Here is a 24,702-nt window from a genome sequence, read left to right on the forward strand (position 1 = left end):
AGGATGTTTCTCACCTTGGCAATATTTCTAAGGTGGAAGAAGGCTGTTTTTGTGGTATGGGCGATGTGATTTTCAAAAGACAAGTTACTGTCTAATATAACACCCAGGTCTTTAACTGTCAAGCTAATAGTAACAGTACATCCCTCTAAATGGAAGTTAATATATATATATTAACTTCAGTTCATACTGTAAAAGGTACAAAAATATTTATGCTTGATTATACCACCTTGTACACAATTAAGCTTACATGTAATACACAAACAAACAACATCCTGATTAAACCCCACACCTGTTCTTTTCAGATCTAATAAATTGAAGTCTCAGGATGATATTTAGTCCAAGTGCCAGTAGAGGGCTGTGTCCGGGCATGCGCAGTGCGCGCATAAGGAGAGCCCTGTTTTGACTGTCAGCGTTGACGCGCATATACCGACTGGCGTGTGGGGTAAGGAATTAAAATAATTTCATACAACCCCGAGCTAATGTGTTTAGTTTTATAGCGATAACGAGCCTCACACTTGGGGAGGACGTCGCCTTTTGGGTACGAAAGACGCTCGAATGTGAACTCGCTTGTGTGTGTATATATATATATTTATATATATATACACACACACACACACACACACATATATGTGTGTGTGTGTGTGTGTGTGTGTGTGTGTGTGTGTGTGTGTGTGTGTGTGTGTTTTCCCCTATCGTATTTAAATGCGTTGAGAGAGAGAGAGAGATAGATAGAGAGAGAGATGGCTGTGCTCGCTAATCTGCCCTGTTTTCTCTCCTGTTTAAAGCGAGCTAATGAAACACAACGAGATGCCCAGAGACCTGAGCGCACACACTGACAGCACAAATTTAACCCACTTCATACACACTTCTACATTCTGTATCCATAGTTAGCTCTATGGCTAAGTGAAACTCATTTTTTTTTCTATTTTTTTCCCTCCCTTCTTCTCGGAAATGTTTTCCTTTTCATATTTATAACCACGTAGCCATTCACTTTGCTACACTTACAACTCTTCCTGGATGTTGTTGCTTCCTCCTGCGTGAAAAGACTTTTATCTTTTACTGAAGTGGAAATGCTTTTATGGGGTGTTTATTTTTGTTGTTGTTGTTGTTTGGTTTATTTCTTTCATTTCTGGACGTTTTCCTGGTGGGTGGAGAGTTTCGTTGTTTGTCATAAATATGATATAACAAACGTTGTTTGTTTGCGAGTTGGAACTTTTAATGGCGACGTTGTTTTGGAGGAAAATAAATAAACAGTTTCTTACATTCGTGTTGACTAAAGTGTGAGGATTCTGTTGTTTAACGTCTAGATCATATAGACAGGGCTGTAGGGTGTAGACATGTGGCTGTAGGGTTGATTCTGTACATCATGGCCTACATCTCAGACTGAAAGAGTTTAATACAGACACACTGATGTGAGGAATAACACATTACAGCCTCTGTATAACAATAGGAATAACAATAAACATCCCACATTAGAATATAGGTGTTTTAATTACTATTAAAAACACCAGATCTCACAGGAAATCTTTGCTATTTGATGTCTGATCAAGATTCTTTCCTGAATTTGTGTTTTTTGTAATTATCCATACATTTTATAGTTATTAAAACCAAAAACCTGTTTTGTTTTTCTGATCGATATTGTATTAAATATTTAATTTACTGTAAAAAAAAATATATATATATATTTCACAACAGTATGAAGGAATACAATTGTGTTCTTGTTTAATCAGGAAAACACCACGCGCTATAAAATGATTGCATCTTTGTTTTTCGGTGTAAAATCAACAATATATTTAAATATTCAGTTCTGTGGAAAGCATGTGTAATATCCATTTAAATCAGGGTAATAATGAATTGATATGAAATACAATTTCAGGAATGAAAGTGTTGTAGAAAAAGAAAATGTTTCTGACTATAGAAAAAAAACGTGTTAAAATTTTAACTCGTGTGATTTAGGAGGATTTATTATATCTAGATACAGCTTGAGGTGGATATCAGGAAACAAGCTTTTCATTAACATCTGATGTGATTGTATGAAGTGGCCGGAGCTTAAACCACCTTCTAAGATTCAGATCATTCGATGGTCATTTATTGAAGGAAAACTGAACAGTTTTAATATTTTATTGCTGCAATTGAGTCTGCTCCATAAATATAAGTCTGAAAATGTGAATGAAATGGCTGACCAGAAAAAAAGATTAATTTTTTTCTTGCCTTAACTGTTACAGAGGGTGATTTCTGTTGACCAGTGTAAGATAGACGGTCAATCGGTTGTGATATAATCGACAAGGGTATGTTTCTGAGCTGAACAAGAAGATCTGATGGTTTCAGAAGACAATAAGGAGAAATCTGATTTAAGTTGCAAAGTAATAATTAATAGGATTTTATGTTGTGCTACATTATGTTGTGTTGATCCTGTTTGTCATGATTGGCTCTTCAGATTTCCCTTGATTACCAAGACTTGGTTTTTTTGTTAGTTTGTTTTTGGAGTTTCCCTCTTAGTATGACTTACTTTGGATTTTGTACAAGTGTAGACTGGTCGATTATGTTGAACGACATAATGCCGTAAGATTTGGGCTGATTATCGGGCGTTTATTTTCACTTTGGTGTCGGGAAGTTGAGAGTCGTTTCCAACTTTGTGGCCGCCCCTCTAGTACTTCCTGTTTAAAGCCTTAGTTCAAGTTAAAGGTGAATGTGAATTTATTGCTTAGTATGAGGTTGGTTATTTAGCTTTGCTATTAGTTATTGTCTGATGTTGGAAAAAACACCTTGAAGTGTGACACAATATTGTGCATAATTTACTTTTATGTACCAAAATATTATATTTTGAGTGAAAAGGAGAAGGCTAGATTTAAAAAAAAATAATTTTGGAGCAAAACGTTTAAGTGTGAAAAGTGATTGTGACTTTGCATGTGAGCTGTTTTCCTGTGTGCTGTGTTGCTTGAAGATAAGACTACAGCATGTAACTCTGACCTGTGTCTCAAAACATACTGAAGAATTGTGTGTTGAGGATGGGATTTTACACTCTGTCAGAAATGTATTATTTATATTTGCTTAATGTAATATGCTACAGGTTGAAACAAGAAGTTGGGCAACATTAAGCAGTAATTAATTAATTGAATAATTAATTGATTTTTTTGGATAAATTGCATGGTCCGCTCATGGGCTTTGTATTCTCTGATACTTTGCATCTCAGAAGAAAGCTTAAGCTTCAGTCCAGTGTGATTTCCCTGAGTCGCAGGTTTTATGATTTATATAATGTCAGTTTGTGTTCTTTTGATCTACATGGCAGTTCCTAATAAATACACTTAATAGGGTAGATATAGCATTAAACACCCGAATTTAAAAAAAAAAAAAAAAAAGATTCCGAACCAAAAGTACCTTTTTTTTTTCTTTTTTTTTTTTTCTATTTATAGTTTCATTTCAATGAGGATTTTTAAGTTATTTTTTTTATTTAAATGCTAAAGAAATTATATTCAACAAACTATTCTGTAAAAAAACTTAAAATGTTAATTGATTTTTGTTTTTTTAAGCATGCACATTTAATTTGATTTCAAATTCAGATCACACATCACTGATATCCTGATAGTTATACTACAACACTTATTTTGGGGAAATGTCTTTTTGTTTATATTTTATGATTTTTCATAATAAAAAAGTCAACAATATGATGAATGAAAACAATGTAATGACTTGAATGAATGGCTGTATATTAAAAAAGATACAACTTTACCATCAATACAGCCAACAAGTTCACTTCATGTGAGATATGACGCTAAAGATAAGAAAACACTTTTTACCTCACAAAAGCTGTAGCTGAAATGAAACTTTACAGAATGAGTTTGAGAATGAGTTGTGCTTACCTGACAGACTTCGTGAGGAAAATTATAATGTCAGAAGGTTGTCACGGTTTGCACGTTGCTCCATATTTCTGTTTCAGAGAAACGCCGCCAGTTGAAAATCTCAAAATGCAACGTCATGACTGCTGTGATTGGACAAGTCAAACACCATTAGCCAATGGCTTTAAAACGCAAAATGCTTATTAAATATATGCTTATTAAATATATGGGAGAGAACCAAACAGTCATGTATTGTCAAGTTTCTAATATTTTATTTTCATAGAGGTACACAAATTGTTGTTTTTGCAAAAATTTCTCTGGCAGTATGCATCTGAGGCAAACAGTAATTAGCTAAATAGCTTATTCATTTTTGGGTATTTTACTGTTATTTTAAGGGACTTAACTGAGGTTTATCATATTTTCTTGTATTTACATTAACAGTATTTAACTGTTAATTCAACGGTAATTTCATATTTTATAGTTTACAGTTTTTTACTGTTGCTACTTTACAGTTTTTCACCGTTAAAACTACGGACATTTTTACAGAATATTGTTAATACAGTATATTAATTTTACTGCAATAAACCATATTTTCATATGTTTTTAACTGTTAAATTTAAGGTCTTACTCTGTAAAACTAATTACAGTTTTTTGCAAGTTTTGTGAAATATGGTTTTATCCTGTAGCATTTATACGGTATTTTACTGTTAAATTTACAGACATTTTTTACAGTGTGTTCACTAGGTGCAAGTCATTACAATCCACAACAATACTACTACAAGTACAATTCTACTCTATCAGTTCTTGGAAAACAACTGTAAAAACCATTTTGTTGGATTGTGGCCTGTAGTTTTAAGCCAATTTTAAGACATTCACTCGTGCAACAACACAGCAGTGGGTCATGATGTTTCTGTGAAATTCCTTTAAATTAAAATTGTTCTATTTAAATTTGGAATTTAATTCAATCCTTTATTTGCAGAATTAACCTGTGCCTTTGTATTAAGGTCAGGAATAAATTGAATTTTTACAGTCGTTATTTCTTACAAGACTTTCTTTTTATTTTATTTATTTATTTTTTGTATGAATGTATTTCCTAACAAACCTATGTCCTTTGCTGCGTTTCTGTGTATATCCTGCAGCGTATTCATTACAGTGTTATGTTTTCATCAGCTCTTGCCATTTCATTGAGCGGGACGGAGTGATTCAGGATCAGATTTGTTAGCATAATAGATAATAAAAGGATTAAGTCTGACCTTTTCATGTCCATTGTTTTAGACTTCAATTGGAGGAAGGCACGAAGTGGAGAAAATCATTTTAGATGCTAGAATATCAGCAGTGAATAGAGTTCCTGCTTTGAATGTTTTTCCTAGCAGTTGAGATGTGAGTCGAATAACGGCGTGTGTTCATTTCCTCTGACGATTCTCTTTAATGAATATAATATTGTTGATAACTTTCCAGCTGATAGAGATCTGGTTTGTGGTCATTATTTACACACAGGACAGGAAGGCAAGGACGATGTGATATTAAAATGTAAGTGTTAAAGCAACTGTAGAAAGAAGCACACCGTAATAAACCTGCTTTTTAATAGTTTAGCCATCATTTCCTGGTCATTATGTTTATGGAATTCAGCAGAGAGTTTCAGCCTGATTGAGCATTGTGTGTGTTTTTAAGGATATTTTTAATCTTTACTTGCTGTGTGTTGCTAGTTGCTGGTATTCAGGGTGTGGTTTCAGCTCTGTTTTTGTCCACTGTGCGTCTGTTGTTTTTCTCCTCGTCATTCTGAGTAATATGCTAGGAAGAAGTCATCCCTGTTATTTCATGACTGTATAGTAAATGGTGCTCTAGTCTATAAAAGTGCTCGATGATAGATGGTCAAATTTGGTATTGTATTACACCAAACAGACGAAATGTCATTGATTGATGCGTCATTGATACGAGTCTATGAGATATTCTACACGTACACTTGTTCTATATCTTTTTTATTTTTCCTCTACTGCTCTGATCAAGTTGCCATTTTGTCTGCTTCATCTCTCTCTCTCTCTCTCTCTCTCTCTCTCTCTCTCTCTCTCTCTCTCTCTCGCCCTCTTGCTCTTCCAACTCTGCCTGTTCTTGCCTTGCCCAGTCTCTGTTTCTCTTTTGTGGATTTTCTTTGTTATATACACTTTTTTCAGATCTGTAGCTTTTAAACTGAGGTAATATCAAACTCAACAGATATTTTATATCAGCAATCTTTATTTTTATCTCTGTTCTTATATACATCTATTTCCTAATTACCTCATGCCCAATTACCTCATGCATCTATAAAAACATAGTCAATGGCAGACCTGTTTGATTTATTTATTTAGAGTTTATTTCTATCCATAATTATAATTATGCAAAAATCTGTAAAAAAAAAAATAATTCTTCTTATTATTATTAGGATATTAGACAATTCTTAGACAGAAGGAAAAAAGAAATATATATATTTATTTTAGATTGCCTGTGACATTATTTTTATACGGTCTTATTTAAACAAACTTTTAAGTTTTTTCACATTAAAATCTACATTTTTTTTTCTAACTTCAAAACACATTGTAGTTTTTTTTTATTTTCAGACAAAGCCTTGTTTGTGTACATAAATGTATAGCCAAAGGTTACAATATAAAATACTCAAAGGAATCTCATCCATCAACTACCAAAGATTTATTGTGTCATTTATTGTTTTTAAAAATGTCTCCATTCACCTGTAGGGTCTTGCCTTAATCTTTTCTAGGCTTTTGAGATGTTTGTTCCTCACTGTATTCACCATGCTCTCTGTTAGCTGCATAAAAATCCTTCCCATCATCCCCCCCGGCTTGTTGCTGATGCAACGTACAGACATTTCTGTACAATCACAGCAGCACTGCACTGAAGCTCATCATAAGTGGACAGCAGTGTAAAAGGTGCTCTGTTGCAAGGTGCTTGTTCTCTCAGGACTTTTAGATGTTGGGTGTGTATCCATTAAACAGCAAACAACAATGACCGTTTGACTGACTGGTTTAGTATTTCTGAATTGAAGCTTGTAATTTGTTAAATGGTTTTCCTCTATTAAACTTGGTTAGGCTCTGTCACAGACATGCATGCACATGCTCTATTATGTCAGTAATATGACTGAGAGGATTTTTCATCTGCTTCCATGTGGCTTCTTGTTCTAATTTAGGATTTGCCAACATCCTTTGACTAGCAAGAATCATTCCCTACATGCGGTCGATCTCTTTGGCTCAATGCAGACCAGATTTATGAGCCTAAATTTGTATCTTCCATTTACAACCAAGACTTAATTGTAAAAAAAATAAATACAGCAGCAGCTTCTTAAACAGGCTACATTTTTTTTACTTTTTCTTTTCTTTTTTCCTTTCTTTTCCATCCTGTAAGAGCAACGCACAAAGCTATCAGCAATAGAATTACGATAACTGGGAGATTCACACTTGTGCGTGTACAAGTAATGTCTATTACACAGACATGTCTGAAATATTCCCCTAATGGCCCTTATGTGTTGTTTGAACTGTCAGTTAAAGATAAAGTGGGAGTTTATTTTTGCTGGGCCTCCTGTGTGTTTCAACCTTAGAACCTGATGTGTGCAATATTTGTAGGAATTTGAGCCACATATCAATTAAGTGAGTAAGCTTTAAACGTCCTGATAATCTCTTGTTTGACAAACGATCGATGATTGACAGATGATCTAGTTTGGAAAAGAACGCAGCATGATCAGGACTGTCAAACCAGATGCAGTCTAATGATTAGTTTTTTCTTTTCCTTTCAGTGCTACTTCTTCTGAGGCTGAATTTAAACAAGTGTCTCCTGGAATAATACAACTTCATAATGTAATAACTGATGGCTAAAACAGCAGCCCAGTTTTCTCATAAGCTCCAGACACAACCCATACATAATCAGACGTAGGACAGCTTTAAAATGATCACCATGGGGAATTTTGTGGGTTTTAGCATTTCATTATTGGATTCTGACACCTCTGTAGCTGAGGATTTAGCATTTCCTTCCCTCTCTTAATTACAATGTAAGAAACATATCAGCAAAAGCCCGTCTTTTGTTTGTTTGGTCGGTTTGTTCAGAATCTAAATAAACAACCCAGCATTTTGTAACAAGCAGAAAATAACAAGAATGGGAAGCTCCATCTTTCTCATTATTTTGTTTACACTTAATGTGATGATTAGGACCGTAGCATCGATTCTTGGAAGTTATAATGAAATTGTGATTTATGATAGTGAAGTGTTTTGGGTGATGGTAAAGTTAAATAAACTATAATGCCGGTGAACTTGAGGGCTGTTCACACTGCGCTTAACCCTGACTTCTAATCTTCGGGTAGATGAAGGTTTCACACTTGTAATTTAGAAGCAGGGTTATTGTTAGTGTTTATTTGAGGTTCTGAAATCCTTCTCTGAAAGCACAAACATGGACAGTGTGAAACGATGCAGTGCAAGAACGCTACAGCTACATGCTTCAGAACAAGACAAGAGAAAATCGGTTATTAAAACCGGTCACATGCTATTTTTTTTTTTATCCAGTCCTAGTTGTTTAAAATATGCAAGTAAGCATCTTAAACCGTGTGCAACATCAGATTGTGAATTCACAAGGTTAATTGTTAACCATGGAAAGTATGAGCAGTGTAAATCTTTAAATGATATAACTCAGGATTCTGTTTCTCCAGGATTTCAAGGAGGAAAAGCCCTTTCTTGTTCCTGACAATAAGTGACAGTTACAGTACATGCAGTGTTCTGCTAGTGGGTGTTGCATCTTGTTAGTGTCTCCGTACTGTTTTCCTGCTGAACAATTCTTGTCCAAACCATTTGATGAATTAGCTTATGTTCTAAAAAAATCTAACATGCGACACATGAAATCATCACGTCACCAGTCCGTTAGACTTCATACAGAAATGAACAGCAGTGAGCAGTATGTGAGCTGTAAGGCTGCATCCATTGAGAGGTATAGTCTACAGTGTTTGGCTGTGTTTCTCAGACACGGTCCTCAAGGCAGGAGCGTGGCTGTGAGTAGAATATTAAACTTGATTAACCGGGGTCCTAGGTGAAGAGGACACCCGAGGGATTGAAAACTGTGACTGCACTTGGACTTGGCTTGGAAATTGCTTTCTGGGACATGGGTTTTGTTGTGTGGGAAAAACTGGTATATGACATTTCTTACATGTTGAGGAGCATTGCACGGTGACGGGTTTTGTTATAAGCCATGTTGTTGTTGTTGTTGTTCTTTCACAGTGTTTCTCTGTTTCTCTCTCATCCTCTCCCTCTCTCTCTTTCACCCCCACACACACCCTCTTACTTCTGATCCAACTCAAATGTAATTGTTACCCTGTGTCCATGTTTATTCTATTCTTCAAACTGGAGAAATTTGAAGCAAACAGCTTTTCCACATAAAATCAGTTTGAACAACTTTGTAAACATTCCAGCAAAAAATTAGCCAGTGTCAGTTTTATTTAATTTTTATTTTTTCCTGTGCTATCCGTCCTATCTTCCCATAACACTTAACTGGGGAACTTTATTGGCATAATCTGTGCCAATGCCAGTCAGCCCACGTTGCCTTAATGTCAGCCAAGTTTATATCAGCTAATTGTCCTAGAGCTACATGAAGAAATCGTAAGCATGTTAGTTTGTAATGTAATGTAAAAATTCTGTTACAACACCGAGTCATTTAATGTCTTTGTGCGGTATATTCACTGACTAATTATGATCGTGAAACCCAGGGGAAAGTACACCCTGCGGGTTTGGACATCCTTTTTTTTAACTGCATTAATTGAGTGCTGTAGGTCTAATGATCCACCTCTCTCTTAAGATAGATCCAGGCTCACAGCAGCAGTGTGCAAATTACTGCATTAGATTTAACAGTCAGGTTAAACGCATGTTCTTATAGGATTTTGCTGAAGGTCTCAGTGTTTCGAATGATTTAAGAATTTTGTCGTGTTTTGTTTTGTTTTTTGTTTGCTTTTAATGGAAGGTTTTGGAGCGATTCAGCATCAGGACGTAGAATGTGATTGGAATGGGAGTCAGAGCGCCGGTTCCCTGATAGGGTGGATTAGGTGAGTGCAAACACCGATTCTGTGTGTCATGTAAAGGTGTTGATCAGTGCCATACCTGCTGTGACCACTAAAGCTTCTTAGGTCTTTTTGGCAATGTAAATATTATACAATATGTATAATGCCTGTTTCGAACAAGTGTGGTCTCTTTCTTTTATTACATTTTTTTTTAGTGATTAAAAAAAAACAATAACCTTTTGTATTTTCTTTTCTATGTGAGCAGAAGGAAACTTATTTATTTATTTATCTTTTTTTTTTTTATTGGAGACCTCTAAATTCTAAATTTTATGTTCTTAACTTGTACAAGCATGAAAACTAGCATTTTGGACATTAATCATCTCGAGACCGCATCTGCACATGATAAACAAAAGTGGTGCTTTTTGCTAAGACGAGTAAGCCAAATTCAACAGTATTCCCTGGTCCAGCTGACTGATATTTTATTTAGTTTCATAACGTTCAGTTAGAAGCTCTTCTGCTTTTAATACAGATCTGTCAGAATGCTGTATTTACATGATGCTGTATTTCTAGCACTTTTCTTCACAATGCCTACAGACTAGAGACTATAAATATAACTCTAAATAAACAATATCCTTAAGCATTTGTTGTTCAAATCTATAATTTCGGTTCGTATCACAATGGCAAAAGTGCTTATTTTTGAGCAGCGATATGAATCACTGCTTACTTTGCTAGTCTGCTATTGTTTGCATTTCATTCCAGAGTCTATCATTCTCTAATGATGCAGGGAGAGGACAGAAAGAAAAGGAAACAGAGTTTGAATCCTAGAAGCGTGTCAGAGGAATACTGTCTCAGAGTGAGTACTGACTAACAACCTACCCTATGTCTGAGCAATGCTGACTGTTTTACTGTCATCTAAAAAGCATCCTCGCTTTCTTTCGTAGGAACGTCCGAAAGACGACGCGACAAAGATGAAAAATAAACCGCCCACTTCTGTTGGTAAAGCTACTTTAATGATCTCTTTAGAGAAGGTGTTTGTAGTCCACTCAATTTAAACATAAAACTTTAAGACATTTTATACAGGGTGATTTTTATATTTTTTTTACAACTGTGTTTTGAATCGGAGCAGTTAACAGTAAGAAGAGGCCCTGGTCATGGGATCAGTACTTGGAAGAAGAAGGATCCATCGCAGCGCCTCCGGGACTCTTTACTGAGGTAAGGATGAATCTATATGCGTTTATTGTTTAAATTCTCACTGGGTTTTTTTTTAATACCGTTATCCTGACACAGCTGATTTAAATCTAGGTGCTTATTTAGGTGGCCTTAGGTTTTGTATGGAACAACAAAAAAAAACAGCAGTCAACAGTGGGAGCTGTGAGCCTCTTATTCTGCGTGCTTTTTCTCTTTATTCAGAGAGAAATTGCTGAAATGAGAGAAAATGCACACAGTATATCTTTTCTCTTGTCATGAATGACAGCTAGCCTTATCCTTTTAAATAGTGTGGTTTGTGGACGTTTGCTTTCCTTTTAATAATAATAAGGCAGTGTACTTGTAATAGGCCTGTGTCCAGAGATGGGCATTAGGCTACTTTATTCACACTTTATGTACAGTATGAATGTACTGGGACACTTCTAATGCACACAGACTCACAATATATGTGGCAGATTAGATCAAATTTCTGATATTGGAATAAGAAGAATGTCATTGTGATATATATATATTGATTGTGTGTGTATATAATAAAAGGTAGGTTTATTAATGCAAAAGCCTTTCATTTTGGTTTAAGCAAATCTTTTGAATCTCACCCTCATCGGTAGATAAATACTACTATTTCATATCCGTGTACTGCATCCTTTACTGTGAAGATTTTTATTGTCATGGCTGTGAGTGAGAAATAATAGATGTTCAGATATAATGTTCCAAAAGACATACTGCAAACTAAGTAGTAGCAGCCTAAATCCTAATGACTGCAACGATTTTCAGACTGTGTAGTACGGTCGTGTGGGATTTGGGATGCAGTCCGTGTATTCTTGACTCTGAGGATATACACAACCTTCTGCTGCTGTTACAAACTGTGAAAAGGTTTACCACATTCGTGACTTTCACAGATACTGAATATGTAAAAGAGCAAAACCTTTTGATTTTGACAAGTCCGTCAGTAATCACAACTACGCTGCTGTATAAAATATCACTTTGCATGCAGTGAATTTAAGAGTTTTCCCCAAGCCTGCACATTTAGTCTTAACCTCGCTCGCTCATTCTAGCTAGCTAGTGAAAATACAGCAGCACATCTGATTGCTTAAAAAACCGACGCAAATACCAGTTGCATTCTAGTTAAAAAAATGAACAAATAAGATGTACCTTTATTTGTCCCACAGTGGGGAAATTTCTCTAAATAATACATATAAACAAAACTGACTGCTTATCTACTAACCTGTTATCATCATGTATTAAAACCGGCTTTTGATACAAATATCAAAATGAGTCAGATGAGACGCGTGCGTATGCTGAGCTCCGGTAAAGAGCACAGCACATTCCTAACGTGGCTCATTTGCATGCTGTGACGTTAATGTCTATGAAAAAGTGCACAGAAAGCTGGGAGGAGGAAATGAATGATAAGGGTAATGATTAACAGGATAAGTGGGAGTTATTTTGATTCACTTCTATGCCAATAAAAATATTTTATAATGTCATGTAGTAGTAGTAATAATGATGAGGACACAGTGACATAGTGGTTAGTGTGAGTGTGCTTGCATTGTGATTTGAGTTCATTAGTAGGTTGTCATTAGTAGGTTGTCAAAAAAAATTCATTAGTAGGTTGTCTTTTGTGCAAATTTGCACAAACTGAATAGCATTAGTATGTTTTTCAAAATTTACAGGATTTTCATGAACACAAAATATCTTTGTGTAACCACTCATATAAATGATTTACAAATAAATCAGTTTGCATCCAGCTTGATAAATGTGGCCCAATATTAGTGAACCAACAAATGGCTTAAGAAAAACCTATATCTCCCTAAGACTTGCTCTCATCATGTACACAGTCCTCTCTACAGATTTCTTCAGTCTGAAGTTGGGGTGTGATGACCCATCCGAACGTGTGTATGCCGTAGACATACAAACCTTTGTCCAATTCTCACCCAGGACCATGAATTACCATTACAGAATTTTCCTGGCGACTCAGAAATGTTATTATAATTTTGTACTGTATAATATTTTATTGACACCCTTTTTCATCTTTTTCATCTTCACAAGTCTGCCATACTGTTAAGACCAACTTATAAAAGGCTATGTAACCAAATTTGTGTTATTTGTGGAAGAGACCGATGAACTAGTCCGACTTCTGTATTCCGAAATACTCCGACTAATGTCTGCAAGAGCATCTGCAACTGCACAGACAGTTCAGATCCAACACTGGAACTGTAGATTTAGCTGATTTTTATTTGCATATATTTAATGGTGTTTGACATGCGTGTGCTCATTTATAGCTTATTGCTGTAGCTTGTCAGCACTACAATAGAGCAAGTCCTGGTTCTCAGTTAAATGTCTGCTGAACATAAAGCTGGATTGTAGAGACAAACTGGCACATGTAGTGACCATGCCCTTACTTGTTAGGCGTCCCACTGGACTCAGTTTAAAATGAAGACAAACTTGGAAGCTTTTCGTGCTGCCAACGGTTTATTTTTGCTTAAATTCAGTGTGAACTATTCTGTTGTTCAAAGTGAAGTTTGAAGCAAAAAGTTAAACATGAGTACTTTTTACTTGTGCTTTGTGTAGGGAGCATAATTATATATATTCCTGACAGGCGGTGTGGAAAAATGTGCTGACTGCAGCAGCTCACTGAATTGAACCTGTTTACTCCAGAGACTTCTTTTTGGTCTGTTTACCCATTGAGCATCTCTTTCTGTTGAACTCTTATTACAGCTGCATAATAGTTCTTTTTATGATTAATGCGTTGAGTCGAGCTTTGGTGCCTCCAGCACTGCCTTTATGGAAGTGGGCTTTCTGCAGTTCATTCGCTCAGTGAGTAAGTGGTGTGAGCTAAGCTCTACACACTGAAAATTTCCCTGAGCTGCTCATGCCAGCTGCTAGAAAGCTGGGACATGCAGAATTATAATCCCAAAGGCAGCATTTGTGTAAGGGATCATATTGATTAGAAAAGCAGTTGATGACAGATTTTGCACTTTCTTATATTGGTCTGAATGGGATTATGAAAAAGATATCATGTTGCTCTGAACACGATAAGTATTATTTATTGATTTGTTCATTTAGTCAATTTGAAACGTCGTCTGTTGACTTAATCGCATGACGTTGCTGCTTCTAGCTTACAGATCTGCACAGTTCACTCAGTGTTGCTCACTTGGATCATTTCACTGTACATAATAAACAAGAAATAAACATATGTGTAGCTTAAAGTGGAAAATAAATCATGGGTTCCTGTTGGAAAAAATCGCATGGATGTAAAAGACATTTCATTCAATCCGCATGCTTATTCAGGGTTAAAGTATTTCTTGGAGGTGGTTTGCAAGTCCAACAATAACACAGATTATGCTAACAAACCATCAAACTACTTCTGTTTAACATCATTTTATTGAAGTGCTCTGTGTTTTGCTGCAGCACAGTCGGGGATAAAGAAAGGGTTATGTAGTGATTACGACCTATAAGAAAACGTCCGTATACAGTGAACACGTTTCATACCGATAATTTCTAAACACTAAACACTTTCTAATCCAAATGTATTATAAAACAATCTAAAAACGTGTAATGATTCATAATCCTACTAAATTTCTATTGACCAGAAAAGGACATCTTCCTGTTGAATTTGTTGAATGTTCCTCGGGCTGTTTTCTTCTGGCCATTTTATACTCATGCCTGCTCATTAGGGATCTACAGCCAGATTTCTGTGCAATACAAATAGAAATTAACTGAAATAATTTTTTCAGTTTGTTTCTCAGTGACAGGAAACGTGCCAAAACTAGTTGAATTATATGTCCATCATATATATATCATTAGGGGAGAATATGTTTGAGATCTACATCTGGATGACTTCAGAAGTCTTTAGATACCAGTCAGTCTTATAGAACATGCCTACAGCATCCATCAGCATGGCAACTTTCTCCACAAAGGGACTCGACAAGACATCTGTTCTGCTTAGAAATGCAAGCAAGTAGTCATTTCCATAGCAACCTGAGCTCAGGGATGCTCCTTCTCAGTATTCACAAAAAGAGAAATGATATCAGTGAATGAAATGCTTTGTAATGCTGTTTAGTTCCTGCATGATAACATGGAGTTGTGCTTACTGACTAAATTCCATCCGATTCTATCAGTTTCTCACTTTTGCTGCCACATGTTAATAGGAACCACCACAGAACCACCTCTGAGCAGATATTAGTTAGGCTGGTGGATCGTTGGTTAAAACATGTCAGGACAACAGCCGTTCTGTGGTCATAATCCGACCAGTGAAGAAGGGCTGGGAAATGATTAAACACAGATTTGCATGGAAAAAAAGATAAGCTATAATGTGTAACTACACCTGCTAGTTAGTAAGTGTATACCTTCCTAAAGAGACAACTTTTTCCCTTTCTTTCTTTTGCAGTACCAGTCATTTCCTTACAGCAGGAACGGCTTTAAAGTGGGAATGAGGCTAGAGGGAATCGACCCCTTGCATCCTTCCATGTTCTGTGTGCTATCTGTGGCTGAGGTTAGCATACATTACATGTCTTCAGATGATGCTAGTGTTAAGACGTGAAAAATGCCACTGTATTTATTTATGTAGAACAATCTTTCTGTTTAAAGATTTATTTCTTTAAGACATTTGGACGTTTAAAATGCATTGGTTGTTATTTCATTTACGTGTCCTCCAGGTGATTGGCTACCGTCTGCGTCTGCACATCGATGGTTACTCGGAGTGCTATGACTTTTGGGTGAACGCTGACTCCCCGGATATCCGGCCAGCCGGATGGTGTGAATCCACAGGTCGCAAACTACATCCTCCAAAAGGTATGGGGCATCACAGGCGGTGATGTGTGGTGATAAATAGAGCACATTGTATTGAAATATGTGTTTACTGGGCAGATGGTCAGCAGTCCAACTGTGATCTTTGGTTTTAATGAATGGAGATTTATTTAGCCAGTCTGTTTTATAAAAGATGTGCAGCATAAAGTCAAAGAGAAATGGTGCTTAAGAGTTAAACCCTTACATTATTAATGTCTTGCTTATGACCTTTTATTCTCACTTTCTGACTCTCTTTGCCTCTTAGGTTATAAGATGAACGAGTTTAACTGGGAAAAGTACTTGGAGTCTTGCAATGCTCAGGCTGCACCAAAGAATCTGTTCAAATCCCAAAACAGTGTAAGTGCACTGCCTTGTGCAGATTCAGACAACATCCCACATATAGACAGCAGCAGGAGGAAATGTCTCTATAAGCAGTGAACAGTGCCTCTTACAGGCTGAAAAAGCCGTGATGGAAATGTCATGCTTTTATTTTTACTGATAGTCTCAGCTTATTTACGCCTGGTTGTAAAAATTATCTGTGCAGCCAGAATCCACTCGACATCAGTTATTGAATCCCATGAACATTTTCAGACAGCATAGTCATTGTGGAATTTTACTTCTCCCCAGGAGGTGACATGTAGCATGTTTCATCATAGTTGAATTTAATGCTGCCAGCATTTAGGCCCTTGGCATCTAATTGGAACCAAAATCCTCTCAGAGTCCCTCTGTGTATGCTATTTTTTTTTTATTTATTTTTTTATGAAGTACAAGTTGGGAAAGGAAACAACATGTATGTGTTACTAAGAAATTAATACTTTAATTATTAGGAGATGGAATGAGTGCTGGTTAGCTGTCAAACTTTAATGGTGAACATTTGTCATGGTAGATTATCTGTAGAAGAATGTTAAAGGAAAAAGCTTTTATTTTATTATAATTTTTTTTAAATCCATCTTATTGCTCAGGTTTTGTTTTTTAAATTACAATCATGAGGTTAGCTGTCTCAGTACAATGAACATCTTTTAACAGACTACCCCCACCTCGAAATTTGAAGTGGGCATGAAACTGGAGGCAGTGGACAGGAAGAACCCCTGCCTGGTGTGTGTGGCCTCTGTGGCCGACATCATAGACAACCGCTTTCTGGTTCATTTTGACAACTGGGACGACACGTACGATTACTGGTAAGAGGGCACTGTAAGAGGAAAAACTCCTAAAAACTCATGGAGAATGTGACATAAAAAGTCTATACTGTACAGAACTGAAAACAGTGAACTCTCTGATTTAATACTGGTTATTAAAAGAAGCAAAACCGAAAATTAAGCATTTAGATTTGACCAGAGATTTGAGGTGCAGTCTAATTGAATTCTGGTGGCATGGCTCACATTTCACAATTATATATGGAGTAGACGCATGATGTGTACAAAAAACCATCTGTCATTTATTCAAAATATATAATGTGTTTTGAGTGAAACATACTGATTGACCTACACAAATGGAACAACTCTTATTCTGCATTTTTAGAGATAAGTGGGAGCTGTCAGTTATAATATTTTATACGATGAAAATCAATGGTAGTTGTCTTTATGTTGTCCTCTTGAGCAGTGAGAATCATGTGCCAGTGTTCGGGAATTTGACATGGCTGTCTGAACTGGGTAATGAAATGCACTTTAGGGTGAAGCATATACAGTGATCTGTAATCACTTGTATAAGTAAAAAAGTTTAAAAGAGATTGGTATAATGTGTTGAAAAGAGGAGAAATGCTCTCTTTTTTCTGTTATACTACTTGCTTCCAGCAGGAGAAGCTCTGAGCCTTCCCAAATCGAAGCAATCATCTCATGACGCACTGCAGAACATGTACATGCACAGAGCAAAGACTGTTCATACTCTCCACAGTCCAGTTATTTCCTCATGCAGGATTCCTTTTCTTTTTTAATTCTTGCTTCTCGTATTACAAATGAAAGCAAGCAGGAACCAAACTGCTGTCAGTAAAGCTTAAATATCCATACATGCTTTAAGGAAGTAATATTCTTTTCAGATAGCAATGATTTTGTTAGACAAGTGTTATTATTAATGACATGATGTTTTTGGTTTGGCTTTCCTCAGGTGTGATGCCAGTAGCCCCCATATCCACCCTGTGGGCTGGTGCCAGGACCACGGACGACCTCTCACAGCACCTCAGGGTAACTGCCAGCCATATTTAGGCCTTTGTTTGTCTGTCCTATTCTCTACATTTTGTCCGTTTTGGCAGGACAACGCCTTACCCATGTCTATACGTGCAATATAAAAGATTTGTGGAACTATCCATTTAATATACTGTGAATGGATAGCTCCTTGAAACTTTATATTAAAGAAATGTCGTCATTTTGCTTGTTTTCTTGCTTTTGTGGCTCTAGATTTGATTTCATTAGTGCCTAGTCCTTCCGCTTTTTTGTCCCAATATTAAGTAAAGTAATTCCTTTATTACTAAACTAGACAATACCTTTTCTCCCATAACAACAGAACCAGGACACACTATTACTGTACATTATTCATGGTACACATTTGTAATAGATTTGAAATACATTGAAGAGATTAGAAGCAATTTTCTTTAAAATATTTCAGACAAAAAGCTTTTTTGTTTGCTAATTTGGATAAGAAGATGAGGGTTTACTCACTTAATTCAATAAACTTCTATCCTTCGATAAACATGTCTTGATCGGTCAAAAGGATCGGTCACGCTCGTGTCCTCACACATGGACAGATTGGTGTTTTACTAAATATACAGGTGTTCTAAATGCTGTGTGTTACTGATGATTTCTTACACCCAGTTCTCTATGTAACCTACAAAAACATCCTCATCAATGTTTATCTGAGCTATTCTCACGGCTAACATTCAGACATAGAAGAAAATCTCTCCAGAAGTGAATAATTCTGATTTATATACTACTTAGAGGTCCAAACCATAATAACTGGAACTGGTATTTCCTTTAAAGTAATACTGACTTTCAGTCTTCACTTTTTGATGATCCGGAGCTGTATATTTACACAGTGATTATTATCACTGTGTAAATATACAGCTCCGGAAATCATAGTCAGGAAGTTGGTTAGTTGTAAGACTTTAATAAACATAGTTATACAATTTTTAGTGTGCCTGGTTCACAATTGTTCTCTCTCTCTCTCTCTCTCTCTGTGCATGCATTTCCTTCCTCTCTTTCAACTCGATTCTCTTCTTCTGTTCTGCTGAGTTATGCTAAGCTAAAACTGCATCTAAGTTTTCACCCCAAACTGCAGCTGTCATCATCTTTCCAAGAATAGCTCAGGCTACTACATTAATCCTCCAGCACATTCATTATATATCGAGCTCTGTACAGGCGACGTGTTTGGGTGAAACCTGCTCTGCCTCTGTTATCTCTTACTTTTAGTTTAGCTTTATCATATGTCAGACTGCCGTGTGAGCATAGGAGCATGTAATTGAGCATTGGAGACCTTTTGGAGAGAGTCACACTGCTGTCACATAGACAGATGGAGCAGTCTGCACTGCCTTAGAGGTGTGATGGGGGAAATCTGGCTCATGGTGATAGCAGCTAGCACGGCCATTCCTCTCCTGAGTAGCAAGCACAGCTTAAGGTTAAACCCAGATGAATACGACAGGATCATCTCTTCACACCTGACCTGGCAAGGACATGGACTGTGTTAGCTGTACATGTCTGATAAAGTTCTCTTTTTTACAATTTTAATTGTTCTAGACAACAAAACAAAGGTGTGTGCATTGGGCACAGTGTGTTTATAGAAAAAATAATGAATTCTGTTTCATTATATTCTTTAATTTACTAATTACTTGAATTTACAGAATGGGTCTAGTCATTTTATCTCTCAATGTTGTATTTAGCAAAGAAACAAGTTTTGATTTTGCTGAAAAATACTTAACTCTTTTTTTTATTATTTTTAAGTATCTTATTGAAATGAATTCGCTCATGTAGCAAGCTGAGGATTTTGACATTATGAGTAGCTATAGAGAAAGCTATATGTGAACAGGGATTCCATTATAAATGCATGGTAATAATATACTAACATTGCAGTGATGGTAGTAAACTGCTAAACAGCAGTCAGTAAAGCCCATTTTATTCCAGTCACAGTAGATGCTTGACGTAGGCTAAGCTGTGGTGCAGCACCAAATACTATGTTAATCAGTGTGTTTTCTTACATGAGGTGTGCACCTCATAAGCACTTCCATCATATTGTTCACTTTAGTAATATTTATTCCACACGATGAGCAGTTTTGGATTCTTATGTATGCTCGTTATCCAAACTGTACATAGTTCAATTTTAGTATCATAGTTTCATAGTATTTTAGTAACAGTCGTATTCTAACAGTATGTTCACACCTCATTTAAAATTCAATAACACTTAATGAGGTACTACTGAGAGCTGGACTCGGCACTTCTATTGCACTAAATTGCTGTGGTCTTTAAGTCTTTTGTTTTATTATGATTTTTGGATCATTTCTTTGTGTTCCCAAATCATTTCTACATAAACATAACCCAGTGTCAGCTATTAAGACTTTATTAGCTTTTCACAGTATCTGCTTTATGCTCTCTCTCTCTCTCTCTCTCTCTCTCTCTCTTATCTTCAGTCTTTTCTTTTTCTGCTGATTGAATGAAAAAGCTAATTAGATTAACAGTCGTTATTTGCTCATGCTGTAGTGACCAATAACTTGAAGGCCAGTACAGTGTTTACTAATATAACCTTATGTTCAGGTGTAAATAACAGCAGTTGAGTCAAGGGTTAAGTCATGTATTTGCCAGACATCAGTTTCATAATGCAATATAGTCAGAGTCTATTTCTTTATTTAAATCAACATCTATGCTTTAAAAAATATATATACAAAAATACTGCAATACTAAACTGATTAAGATGTAGCGATAGAATGACTTAGATGAATGTTTAGTTATATTGTAAATATCTAGCAGAAAATATCTGCCAGTTGAATCCCAGCAGTTGGTAGACGCCCTTATCCAGAGCAACTTGCATTTTATTTCATTTTACACAGCTGGGAAATTGAGGGTTAAGGGCCTTGCTCAGGGGCCCAGCAGTGGCAGCTTGGTGTATGTTGGGATTCAAACTCGCAACCTGACCGGTAGTCCAACACTTTAACCACATCCCATAAAATCATCAGATAACAAAAATGATAAAATATTGGTAGACATAAAAGAATCTGTAAATATTTTATAGGTTGATTCATTGTTCCTGTCTACAATAGGTTGGTGTTAATTAACATGGGGACAGTGTTGGTCACTGGGACAGTAGTGTATATGTGCTTTTTGAACAACCCTTTCAAGATTTTGATCTCATTTGCTCTTTAATAACCAATTCTCTTCTTGGAAAACTTTGACTAGATTTTGGAGTGTGATTGTGGGGATTTGTGTTTATTCAGTTATGAGAGCATTATTGAGATCAGGCACAGATGATGTGTGTGGAGATCTAGGGTGCAGTCAGCTCTTATAGTTCTGTTGCAGTGTGTCATTTGTCATGTTTTCTTGCTTTTGCTTAGCATTTTAATACTTTATTTCAGTGACAATGGGGCCCAGTGGGACCAAGGAACACAGCACTGTTGTGTGCTTCTGTCTTTTTGGCAACCGTTGTGGGAAAGACCCACAAAAGGGTGTGATGGTCAAGTCCACACACTTTAGGCATAAAACATGCGTAGCATAGAGCTTCTCATCAGTGAACTTGTGCATACATGTTCCTTAATCAACCATTATGTCAAACTGATGAGAATGTTCCCAGATGATTGTATTTACCTGTTCAATAGGCTTTGTTCTCACTGCTGTAGTAGGTGGAAAGAGAGTTGTGTATCTTAATGTGATTACTGCTGAGGTTTAAAAATTAAAACACCATACTTGTACATTCTTATAGCGATGTTATGTTGAAATCTGTCATTTGTCCGCGTTTTCTTGCTTTTGCTTTGTTTTAATTTATTTCACTAATTTATATTGACACCCCCACCCCTAGACTATACTGAGGAAGAATTGAATTGAATTTTATTTTATTTTATAGTTAAAGTTGTTCAAGACTTTAGAAAGTGTAGAGCCAAATAAGGATCCAACTCTTAACTTGCTGGTAGGAAGACAATATAACAGATAAAGGCAGATATTACAGATAATGCAGTACAAGCCATTTCCTGCAGCAGACATTGAGTGGTACGCTTACTCTTCTGTTTCACATCTGATAAATAGCGCACTTGTTCTTGGAAGGTGCTAACGCTTACCATTAGTGCAAACCATTAGCAACTTATTCAGCCACGTGCCGCAGCACCATTACTCGCTAAGTCTCTGAACCTGGCAGCATGGTGTGATGCCTTTTTCTAATCAGATTGTGGTGTTGGCTTTTGTTCAAGGACACCCCAATCCAGAACATTTCATATGGGAGGAGTATTTGGAAGACAATGGTGCTTCTGCAGTTCCAAGCCAAGACTTTTGTATGGTGAGCAAAGAATGATCAGTATGATACAATATTTCTAAATTGTGCAAAGTGTTTATCAAAAAAAGCCTGTGAGTGACTACGTAGGTCTGATCTGTGCATGTGTTCTTGTTTCTGTTTTTGCTTGTGTTTTTCTATTATGGTGGGGACTATATATCTGTTTTTTGCCTTGTGGGGACATTTTTCTGTCTTTTTTTTTTTTTAAACAAAGTTTGAAGGTTTTATTTAAAATGTTTTAAAAAAAAAAAAACAACTCAAAAGCTTTTTTGTTTACTGACATTTAGGCTAGGATTAGATTTAGGTTTAGACATTAATTAACTGTGCCTCAGGATGAAATTGGTTCATAATTATTCAGCAATGTGCTGACTGAAAAAGGTACTCCTCAAGGCTATATACATGTTGAATGGCAGTTTAATTAAAACCGGCTCACTCCTCTTTTACAACAGCTTGTAGTTATAAATTTTGCAACTGCAGACTTTGGTTTATCCTGGTGTTATCCCAATGATCGACGCTGTCTGTCTGCAGAGAGCCCCTCATGGATTTCAGAACAACATGAAGGTAGAGGTAGTGGACAGAAGAAACCCCATGCTGATCCGTGTGGCCTCAATTGTTGATGCTGAAGACTACAGAGTGAAGGTGAGTTAGAACACTACTGACACAAGCTTCACTTTCAACATGTTCGGGCAAGGGACATCTGAAAAGAGTGGCTTTGTGTTCTGCAGGTTTCCTTAAAAGTCTCTTCGTATAGGGGAGATACTATTTTTTTTTTTAAATAAACAATTAACTTCTTATACCAAAGAGTCATCTGTTCCACTCACAATGAACTAGTGATAACTTTGAATGTGTTCTTGTAAATGATCTTTATACTGTTTTTTTTTTTTTTTTTCCCTGGTATGCCAATATACATGAACTACAGCAGGTATAAGTCATTTTGCCCAAAAAAAAAAAAAAATAATGTTTTGTTTATAAATGCGTTATTATTGTCAGGAGTAGGTGCTTTTGTTGAACCCGTCCCATGGACATTGTCAGAACCTTGGACATTTTTTTTTAGTTTAAAAACATTATATATATATACATTATATACATACATACATACATACATACATACATACATACATACATATATATATTTTTTATATAATGTTAAACTTAGACAGGTTATGATGTTTTCTTTGTATACTCTGGTTGCAGTAGGCTTAACTACAAATAAAGGAGCAACACTGACAAGTCTGCACTGGTTTATTAGTTTCGGGGGAAGTGTTGGTGCTCTAAAGACTGTTTTCTTACTGGCCACTTTATTAAACAGTGCCTTATTAGTTATGACATCTTAACGTAAAGCTTGAATGGTTTTCCCTAAGTAGGATATCAGCATTCTAGTACTGTAGCTCAGCAATGACTCTAATTGGCAATACTGGAAGGAGTTTGTATTAAAAACGACGGTGTGTTTCTGGAATGTATAAGCATGATCGAAAACCTCAAAGATTACATCACATGCTGTCGTTGCCATGCTAAAGTCTCTTTTATGAAATTTATGAAGTTTGTCCCATTGTTATTCATTCCTAATTGTCTGGTCAGATACCATCCATTAGGAGTGAAGCTCTAATGCAGGTCAGAAGTATTTGCTGAATGTATTGATTTTGATCAGACACAATTCAGTTCACATCATACTACAGCAGACCCAAATCAGAATTGTTTTTAACTCTATGATGATAAGAACAACACTTCAGTTTTCCTCATTAGTTTTTGTTGTGTTTACAGTTACAGATTCCACAGTGGGAGCCCTTTTTAGGTTCATCGGGCTGACTAAACCTGAAACAGTTGCTACTGTAGAACCTAATTAATGGCCCTTTTTGTGCACACATTTTAAAGTGACACACGTAGCACTGCTTCTTTATACTGAAATAGACGTTAGAGCTGAATATGCTCTGGCACGACAGGCTACGTTTGATCTGCACTTAATGATGTTTGCTAGGATTTCACTGTTGATGCAACTGAAAGCTAATGTTTCTTAACCGAACACTGCAGTGAAATCGCATTAGAGCCTCATCAGATGCTGCCTGTTGAGATGGTCCAGATGCAGCATACTTTATGCAGACAGTGCTGTGATTTGATGTCTTTTGTATCTAAAAAAAATACCTAACGGAGCTGTCTTACGTTTTCTGTTATCAGAAAGCACAATCATTTGACTCATTACCAGAGTGTAATAGTTTTAAAATCAATATCAGCTTGGTGACTAATCATATAACTGAGTGAAGTGTCAGAATTTTTGTAGCATAATTGGACGTGCCAGGAAATCTACTTTTCTCCCTTTGATCCAAAAGCAAATGCCTTACAAGGTACTTGAAAGATTGACCTAGCATGATTTTTTTTATGTTAACTTCTATTTTATGAACATTCACC

The 24,702-nt window shown here is 36.2% G+C and overlaps 1 protein-coding gene across 3 annotated transcripts in view; it reads left to right on the plus strand.

The window, feature by feature from the left end:
• Window positions 1-351: 351 nt before the first annotated feature.
• The window catches only part of LOC132845613 (lethal(3)malignant brain tumor-like protein 4), a 64,371-nt gene continuing 40,020 nt past the window's right edge, over window positions 352-24,702 (plus strand). The window contains exons 1-12 of one of the 3 annotated variants that reach the window (XM_060869722.1): window positions 352-442; window positions 9,819-9,900; window positions 10,615-10,708; window positions 10,797-10,851; window positions 10,979-11,067; window positions 15,449-15,553; window positions 15,717-15,852; window positions 16,112-16,203; window positions 16,873-17,024; window positions 17,947-18,023; window positions 22,220-22,305; window positions 22,828-22,938. In XM_060869722.1, the coding sequence (XP_060725705.1) occupies window positions 10,631-10,708; window positions 10,797-10,851; window positions 10,979-11,067; window positions 15,449-15,553; window positions 15,717-15,852; window positions 16,112-16,203; window positions 16,873-17,024; window positions 17,947-18,023; window positions 22,220-22,305; window positions 22,828-22,938 (981 nt within the window). In that variant the 5' untranslated portion in view covers window positions 352-442; window positions 9,819-9,900; window positions 10,615-10,630. Of the gene's footprint in view, window positions 539-9,818; window positions 9,901-10,614; window positions 10,709-10,796; window positions 10,852-10,978; window positions 11,068-15,448; window positions 15,554-15,716; window positions 15,853-16,111; window positions 16,204-16,872; window positions 17,025-17,946; window positions 18,024-22,219; window positions 22,306-22,827; window positions 22,939-24,702 lie in introns of all 3 variants that reach the window. The other 2 variants (XM_060869724.1, XM_060869723.1) reach the window with 2 other exon arrangements.

This window comes from Tachysurus vachellii, chromosome 5 (assembly GCF_030014155.1).
Source record: "Tachysurus vachellii isolate PV-2020 chromosome 5, HZAU_Pvac_v1, whole genome shotgun sequence".
NCBI classification, from domain to species: Eukaryota; Metazoa; Chordata; class Actinopteri; order Siluriformes; family Bagridae; genus Tachysurus; species Tachysurus vachellii.